We start from the raw sequence: 8,871 nt of genomic DNA on the forward strand, positions 1-8,871 counted from the left end.
CTATTCCCATTCTTTCAAAACCTGCTCTTTTCCCATTCTTCTCACCATCATCCGTCGTGTCGCCGTTTCTACCATCGCAACGCAACGCAACTCCACATCTCGACCTGTCATCAACAAACCATCCCTCAACCATCTTCATCATCAATAGCTCTACTTAATCTCGATCGTCAACTATCATGGCTCCTCCAGCCAAATCCTCCGACGCGCGACGCAAGTCAAGCACCAAGGCCACTTTAATCGTTACTCGCAAAGTCTCCCCTGATAGATTGCGTGCCCTGATCGCGCCCGACGTTGTCAAAGAGGAATCTCCAGCCAAAGACATCAAAACAAAGGCCGACTCACCTGCCGCGTCCATCTCTGGCTCGCAACCCGCAGCCAGTGTTACGAATGGCGACAATGCCTCAGATTCGAACGCAGCTACTCCCGTCCCCGACGCAACTCCTGCCGATGGAACACCCGTCCCTTCAGCTATGGGACCACCTACCGAGGGACCGAAGAAGAAGGGAGTCAAGCGATCAGCTGCCGCTGCCAACGGAACAATAGATGGTATTCCTAAGCCTAGAGGGAAGCCTGGCCCCAAGAAGAAGCCTCGTCTGTAAGTTTTTTTTACTTCCAATATTCATCTTATTTTTACACATACTAACTATTTTGCAGGGAAGACGGTACGATCGATCATTCCGGCTCAAAGCCTGCTGGAGGCCACAAATTGGGACCCAAGGCGAATCAAGGAGCTATCAACGCTGGCCTTCGTGCTCTGGACCGCTCTGGCAAGCCTTGTCGACGATGGGCCAAGGGAGGCTTCCAGCTCAAGAGCTTCACGGGCGTCACATGGGAGATTCCTCGCTGGGTAGCTCCCCAGAAGAAGGCTCCCGAGTCCAGCACCGAAGACTCGGCCGCTGCGTCTGCTGAGGGCAGCACCAAGGAGAATAAGGAGAACGGCCAAGAGGCCAACAGTGCCAGCAACAGTAACAGCGGCAACGACGTCGAGATGCAGAGCGCCCCCAGCAACCACGCCTCATCGCCCGCACCTCTGGCCATTGCAGCCGCCTCATAGTAATTGGCGCTCTCTCGCCATCACTTTCCCTATTTATTTTGCTCTGTTGCCAGAGTTTGTTTTTCTTATCCTACGATATTCGACGGCGTTTTAGGTCTATACATAACTGACGCTTGGTCTGTCAATCAGTCAGACAAGATGTTTTCAGATTGAGCGAGGACAAGGGCTTGGTCATAGGTTTTTCATCAAGAGTACGACACTGGGTGTCGCCGGCGTTATGGAACAGCGAGGAGGAAGCGCTGTGGAAAAGGATTGATATTGGAATTTTGGCAGTGCTTTAGGCAATGTACAATTATCGGGAAGACGAGAAAATGTTAGACAGATTTGGAGGATAATCCATACAAATACTGCATTCTTTAATACCAAATGAAGCAAATCCTCTCAGTTATGTGATGTTGGCATGGATCCTTGCGCCCGTAATTTGAGAGACGGGTACTCATCCGATGGTGCTTGACACGTTTTGTCGCAGCCTGGGTAACATCGAGGATTTCATTTTTTTCCTGTTTCGCAGTCCGAAATTAGGCAGATGGCAATCCTAAAGATAGCTGACGCAATGTGCCTCTCGCGAGAAACTCAAATACATGGTGGTTGGGTGTTGCTCGCGTTGGCACGTCCCCTAAAGTCGCTCAGCATGAAGATGCGAATGATGGCATGCAAAGCGCCAAAGTTAGTTTTGTTCACATTTGGGGGTCTTGTGGTGAGAAATCATCATCAATGTGAGGGAATTCTTTGACTTCAGCGGTTGGCGAAGAGTTTTCGGGGGACGAGATGCCCCAATGGGCAGACAGTGGATACAATTTGCTTTCGTCTTTCTCATCGGGGTCATGTCTTGATGTCGTGGTGTGGTTGCAGGGAGCACCGAAGCTTAGTCATCGGGCGAGATGAGTTTAACTAGGTAGTGACTTTTCCACGGCAGGTGAGGGAGCATAACGTTTAGTTATACGGTTGTTTTTATTATTCTTCTGGCTTCCATTGTTTATTTACAAGTTTATCAGAGGAAAGTAACTTTTGTTTGGCGACAAGTAATGGTGGCTGGTTGATCCTGCGAGGGGCTAACTGAACTGAACAGTGAGCATGTTTGAAACCAAGACCAATATTGGGAAGATTGGGATGCTCATTGGAGGTTTTGGGAATAAGTCAGCAAACAACCTCGTCTGGCGTGTAAGCGAATGAGACTTTTGTCTCTTTCGCATTCAATTAGTATTGTCTTGAACTCCAGGTACTGTATATCGGCCACGTTTCCGTCTTACTGCATTCATACTCGGCCGCCTGAAGAGGAAGAGAGAAACGCTTTGATATCACGTTATCAAGTCCTCGTCTCGTCTCAGTTTGATGGACTTGGTCGTGTTGGGGCGTTTTGCATGGCGGATCATGGAGCAATGCAGGTTAGAGAGGATCCGGCTCGGTTAGCGGGGAAGCTGGTTACACCTCCACTGTTAAGTTAACGCTGCTGTTTGTTAGGTGTTGGCTTAACAGACAAGGTCTTGTCAGGTACTGAAAGGCTAAGCCCGCTGGGGAGGCGAGCGACCCTCGTGATTGATACCGATAGTGATAGCGCAAGTTGCGATGATGAGCGGTGATACGTACCTCTATGTGTTAATGAGGAGAGGAATGATCCAACCATGACTCGGGCTGTAGTTTTGTCAACAGACATTCACCGATCGTGTTCTGTTCCTGATTCTCTTATAAGCCAAGGGTTACTTTATAAGATTTTGTTCCATCAGTTTCTTTCTATCATAGGTAGCTGTGGTGTCTTGTAGTGAGAGCGAGTGGTGACGGTGACGCTTCTCATACGGGAGCCACCTCCACTCTATCCGCCTCGTCCACTGCTCTCCGCCATCCACCATCCGTCCACCATCTCCTCCAACTACCACTCACTGTTGTACTGTATTTACTGGGTTCAAGCCACTGCCAAATAGATTGGCACTATTTGGGTCTCTTCTTGTATTTTCCTTCTCCCAGTTCATTCTTTTACCTTTGATCCTTCAACTTTCTTACTACGTAGTAACTCGTCTGATCGGTTGGCGCTGGACTTATCCGAAGCTCGTGCTCTGTCCACCCTCGTGGCGCCTACGTACCTACCTCTACTACAACTGTTCCAACTACAACGCTACACCCCACTACAAGCAAGCATACCTAAATACATACACTGGGACCTCGCTCGACGAATAAACTCACCTTAGGCCTCTACTAGGTGGCTGACTGGGTGATAAGTGTCTCTGCCTTTCCTCTTGCACTCGTGGACATGGCAAGTCCCCTATACCGTCAAGCTTCAAGCTCCTCAGCTCTTCCCGAATCAACTTCAACATCCGTCGCGCCATCACCATCCGCTCGCAACGCTCGATTTTCCCCTCCGAACAACCCATCCATCGCTAATATTCCCAACTTCTATACACATCCCGCTCGTACCTCGATATTCAACGCTTCCGGCCAGCTGAACATCACCGACTCCGGACCAACGAACACTATCAATATGGAGGCTTCTGGGATCGAGACTGGGGCGAGTACTATAAGGACCGGTCTGCCATCATTCTCGCGAGCTTTTAACATGCTGGTGGCCTCGGAGGCGGCTGCTGGCGCCGATAATACCTTTAAGAACGAAGAGGACGACTTCTTTATCCCATCATACCTTGAGAACTCGACATATGTCCAGAAGCTCCAAGAAGCCCACAAAGCGAAGGTTCAGGCTCGCGATACGACACGCAATTCTACCAATGGCTTCTCACATGGCTCAACTACATCGTTCAACCAGCATCCATTGCCTCCTGGTTCTCACCGAGGCATGTCGCATACAGTGATAGAACGCCCCCCAGCCTCCGAAGTGGATGACGATCTTGCACCTCTTCCAACGAGATGGAACAAGGAGGATCAGATGCCAGGCATCGAAGTCCAAAGCAACGGGCTCGACATAAAGCACATTGGGCCTAAGAATCAGAATGACAGAGACCATGAGGCATGTGGAATCCGTGCTGATCATTACATGCCCCCTCAGTGCGGAATATACTACTTCGAGGTGCACATACTGTCCACGAAGCGCGATGAGTAAGTGCCAACAATATGTGGCATCGCACTCAATACATGTCTTGCTAACGAATGTTTTAGTGCTACTATCAGCATCGGATTTAGCACAAAGATAGCCGGGCTTTCAAGACCTGTTGGCTGGGAACCCGAGTCCTGGGGCTATCACGGGGATGACGGTCGATGTTTTACTGGCCAAAACATCGGCAGGCATTTTGGTCCTAGTTACAACGCCAACGACGTGGTTGGATGTGGTGTCAACTTTAAAGAAAACCATGCTTTCTTTACTAAGAATGGAGTCAAGATAGGTGCGTCTTGTTCGGCATTGATCGTGTTTATTTCGAACTAATCAAGTCTTAGGAACGGCATTCCATGATGTTGCCAGAGGCAAGCTCTACCCAACAATTAGCCTCAAGAAGCCTGGCGACTATATTCGTGCCAACTTTGGACAGACTCCGTTTGTGTATAACATCGACGACCAGATGCGGGTAGGTTTATATGACTCACCTCACAGCACAATGTATCGCTAATATCGTTTCAGGAAGAACGTGACAGAGTGCACAAAGCTATTCAAGCTACGGACGGGTCAACTCTTCTCGCAGGTCTTTCAGAAACCGACCTTATCCAGAACTTAGTTCTTCAATTTCTTCAGCATGATGGCTATGTAGAAACGGCTCGAGCCTTCGCGGAAGATATGGTCCAACAAAAAAATGCCTTGAATTTTGATTCCAACACCGAGTACACCTGTGTTGGCCTTCGGGATGATGAAGACGCTAATAACCGCCAGCGTAGGTGACTTCCCTCTGCTCATGTGAGTTTGCTAACGAGGACGCAGGCATAAGGCGAGCTATACTTGAGGGAGACGTCGACAGGGCGCTCAAATATACTAATGCATACTACCCTCAGGTTCTGCAAGAAAATGAGCACGTCTACTTTAGATTACGGTGCCGCAAGTTCATCGAGCTGGTGCGTAAGGCGGCGCAACTGAATATGCGCAACGAGCCAAATGGCAATAAGCACGTTACCAATCAGACCATGGATGTTGACCTCAATGGAAGCGAAAATACTTCATGGGAAACCGATGGAAGCGATAATGCGACTGAGCTCGCTGAGCTCGAACACAGTATGCTGGAGTATGGCCAAAAGCTTCAAGAAGAATACGCCAACGACCCGCGGGTAGAAGTCAGCAGAGCACTGAATGAGATCTGGGCTTTGGTGGCGTATCAAAACCCTTTGAAGGAGCCCCAAGTGAGTCACCTCTTGGATAGGAATGGAAGAGTCACGGTTGCGGAGGAGCTTAACTCGGCCATTTTGCGTAAGTAAAGCAATACCTCTCTGGCTAGCCACTTCAGTCTAACATGTGAACAGTGTCTCTCGGAAAATCGTCTCGGGCAGCTTTGGAGACGATTTATGCTCAGAGTAGCGTACTCCTCGATGACCTGCGTCAGGATGGTGGTGAAGGAGCCTTTGCCTCGGTCAGCGATGTTTTGGATGGGATCCCTCAGCCATACCAGAACTAGATGCCACCAAGAGGGTTGCTATTTTTACATTATATGTACCTTGCATTGTTGGGGTTCAGGTTCTATTCGGCGTTCCAAGGATATTGCTATCACAAGGAGTTTTTCTCGTGTCGCGTTTCTCGTTCCTGATCATACTTGTTGATCCAGAAGCACATATGATGCTGAGCCTATACGGCAGTGTCATTAACTTGTAAATAGCCAGCATGTTGTTTGGAGGTTACGAATTCCTTGGGGGTATTGCTATAGATGAGTGAAGGAATGGGGCTGGTCAACGATGGGGAATAGGACAGGTCAACTCCCCTCTTAAAGGCAAAGAAGCACGAGTTTCAAGACGTCTACCGCATAGACGAGATCAATTTTGAAGAGCAGCGAGCAACTTATGTCAAATTCGTTCTGTTTTAGTGATATTGAACCATCTACACCCATTTTATTCTATTTCCGAAACTCCTCATGATACATATATGATACATGGATATACAGTTCAACAGTCCGTAGTAGACTAGCAGTGCATTACAAGACGGATTGGTCGCCTCTTCTAAGTCATTACCGGTATTTTAAGACTTGTTTGCTCCCCAGTATCGCTTATACAGACGTTGTCTGTGTCTTCTCAGGTTCTCTAAATCTTCCAAGCACTCATTTAGTGAGTTGTCCTCCCAGGCTAGCGCATCCTCGTTCATAAGATATGTGTAGGCGAACACGTCTGCGTCGAATATGCCCGGCGCCTCAGCACCAAAGAACCATTTGTCGTCTCCTAGTAGAGCGGAAAGAGCTTTTAGCGCAGTTGTTGCATCGGCAAAAAGCTGGGATGGTGAGATGGTCGCGCGGCGTGTCGTCTTAAGAATCTCGGCAGTCGCGGCGGCGTGTAGAGTCTGGTGGAGGGGTGCGCGGAGGAGGATCGAGGAGGGGAGGTAGAGACTCTTGAGAAGCGGGGCGTTGGCAGGCAGGAGGTAGAGAGCGTATAACTACATCAGATTAGCGTGAGTCTTTGTTTTGCACGTGGTTTACTTACCCAAGCTGGTCGGATATTTTGTGTTAGGAGAGCTTCGTAGGCTTCGAGGCGTGGTGACGATATGTTGGGGAATTCATGAGCGGCATGCTCACGGGCGTATTTGTGGATCTTTTCGCCAGTGAGGGGTCTCGAGGGTTGCGACGAAGATGGTAATAAGAAGGGCAATGCGCCGGAGGGTGAAGCGTGGTTATTCGAAGGTACAATATCGAAATCGATACCCGCGATCTTCAACACAGTCTACCGAATCAGTGTTAGCAACTTCCAAGTCGCTTTCCCTAGAGAAAGAACAAAACACACCTGCCATTTCAAGCACGAAGGGTTGTAGCTCGGCTTCCCTGACAATGCATCCTCATCGGCGACAAATACATATAACGCAGGTCGTTGGCGCACGGTAGCGGGGGATCGCACGGGTAGCTCTTCAGGGCCGTAGACTTGGAGGGGAAAGTGGTTGAAGAGATTTCGAATAGGGCGGGGGACGGTGAACCAGCGATTGGACTGGGAGGATTCCACGGCGGACGTCATCGCGAAGGGGAGAAGTCCGTGTTACGTGGGTTGAGATACCGTGGTTGAGGCGATCGTGGTGGGATTTGTTGTCGTCGGGCTGAAGCTGGAGCTAAGGCCGGAGGACGAATCGGCGCGGGCAAAACCCCGGACCGGGGGTACGTATTTTTTTCCGGAGCGGCATCATCAAGTCCGGAGCTCGGGGATCATGACATATCGTTAAAGACCTCACTAACGGCACAATTGGATCTAGCTATCAAGGTACAATTCTTCGATAAGGATAGCATGGTGTATAGCGTATATCGGACCAGATATGTCATGATGGGACAATCCTTGGTCGTGGCAAGGCAAATTAGATGATACAATAGAGATCACCACACGACTCATGGCTCTGCATCCATTCTACCTACATCATCACTTTAAAATGAAATTCGGTCGGCTGGAACACCCTCTCGTGGAACAGGTAAGCTTGTGGAAGCGCTGAGACCAAACTACACCTCTTGAGGTATACCGTAGGCCCAAGTCCAACCCACGGCTCCGCAACAAAAAAGAAGCGGTTCTGGATCAGGGATTCTGGATTGTGAACCCACTTCATCTCCAACGTCCCCCGATTCTGGGCTGACGTTTCGGTTCCTGGGGGTGGCGAATAGTTATGCAAAAGCAACAGGCGGATCAGAGGGCCGAAAAGCAAGGCAGACGGTTACCAATGTCCGAGAGAGCCGCACGAACAGCAAGAGAAGAGATGATCACAATGGGCAGATTCCCCAATGTCCATGTCGTGACTTTTTATTTGCTTTTTCCTTGGACAAGGGGAGATAGCTCGGGATTTTCCCCACTGGAGGAAGAAAAGCGCACCAAACGTGTGAAGCTGGGTGCTTGGAAGAGGAATTCCGAAAGAACCCGGGCGCGAACTAGTGTCATAATGGGGTCCCTTTTTTGTTCGGTTGCTAGGATAAGGGACCCTTATCTTCTTTGCAAAGTGAGGCTCGGTAAAGAGGACAAGGTCATGTCGTGAGAGTTTTGGTTAGTGGATCAAGATAGGGATGACGGACCGGATAGATCTTTTGAGTATCTTTTCCATAGCATCAATTGATGCTGTTAGAATCACGTTGTTTGTTCCTGATCTAGATCCTCATTCGTTATTATCGACTGTATGTATGTAAAACAAGCTGCAGCTCAATCTGCAAGAAGCATGAGGTAATATTGCCGATCATTCAAGCATCAAAGCCCTATTCAACAATATACGGGGACCATCAGCGCAGAATGCCATTTTTTCCCATAACATGACCTTTCTTATTCCTGACGATCCTGCTCATCACTGGGGAAAAAAAGGTCAGAGCAGAGCCAAGATAGAAACCCCACGCTTTACAGGGTCCAATGATTGGTGGGCGCTTGTACGAAAAATATTGGATATGAGATTCCCCATAATGTTTAGTTTGTTTACCGTATGTTGAATGCCGAGAGAGTAAGAATGCACGGCTAAAAGATTTACCCTTTGAGAAACTGAGTCGAGTCGAGAGGAGATTAGACGAGCGGTGAAGACAGATCAATTGGTGTTTTAGAGAACAACGTTACTTGGTCGTTTAGCGGAGCAAGATGCCCGAAGTGCCGCAACCCGAAGAGATGCACGTAGGGCTCAATACGATTAGATTCATCTCGTGCATCGGCACAGCAATAGCGTCTTGTATAATTCATTTCTTCTCGGCCTTTTTTCCAGGGTCTTGTCTACTATCGTCACAGTCAACTCCACGTAAGAAAAAAAAAAAAAA

General features: G+C 48.9%; 3 protein-coding genes across 3 annotated transcripts; 2 read left to right on the plus strand and 1 right to left on the minus strand.

The window, feature by feature from the left end:
• Nucleotides 1-176: 176 nt before the first annotated feature.
• FIESC28_02446 (uncharacterized protein) lies at nucleotides 177-1,054 on the plus strand (the record flags this gene model as incomplete). The annotated part of the gene is made up of 2 exons (XM_031156595.1): nucleotides 177-595; nucleotides 655-1,054. The coding sequence occupies 2 exons, from the start codon at nucleotides 177-179 to the stop codon at nucleotides 1,052-1,054; spliced, it is 819 nt and encodes a 272-aa protein (XP_031019376.1).
• Nucleotides 1,055-3,299: 2,245 nt separating this feature from the next.
• On the plus strand, nucleotides 3,300-5,592 carry FIESC28_02447 (uncharacterized protein; the record flags this gene model as incomplete). Its single annotated transcript, XM_031156596.1, has 6 exons — nucleotides 3,300-4,096; nucleotides 4,157-4,380; nucleotides 4,433-4,560; nucleotides 4,614-4,860; nucleotides 4,908-5,387; nucleotides 5,441-5,592. 6 exons carry the CDS (start codon nucleotides 3,300-3,302, stop codon nucleotides 5,590-5,592), a joined length of 2,028 nt encoding a protein of 675 aa, XP_031019377.1.
• A 554-nt stretch (nucleotides 5,593-6,146) lies between these two features.
• On the minus strand, nucleotides 6,147-7,123 carry FIESC28_02448 (uncharacterized protein; the record flags this gene model as incomplete). Its single annotated transcript, XM_031156597.1, has 3 exons — nucleotides 6,147-6,554; nucleotides 6,602-6,838; nucleotides 6,899-7,123. 3 exons carry the CDS (start codon nucleotides 7,121-7,123, stop codon nucleotides 6,147-6,149), a joined length of 870 nt encoding a protein of 289 aa, XP_031019378.1.
• Nucleotides 7,124-8,871: the final 1,748 nt, after the last annotated feature.

Source organism: Fusarium coffeatum, assembly GCF_003316985.1.
Source record: "Fusarium coffeatum strain FIESC_28 chromosome Unknown BRIP53273_contig_53, whole genome shotgun sequence".
NCBI lineage: Eukaryota > Fungi > Ascomycota > Sordariomycetes > Hypocreales > Nectriaceae > Fusarium > Fusarium coffeatum.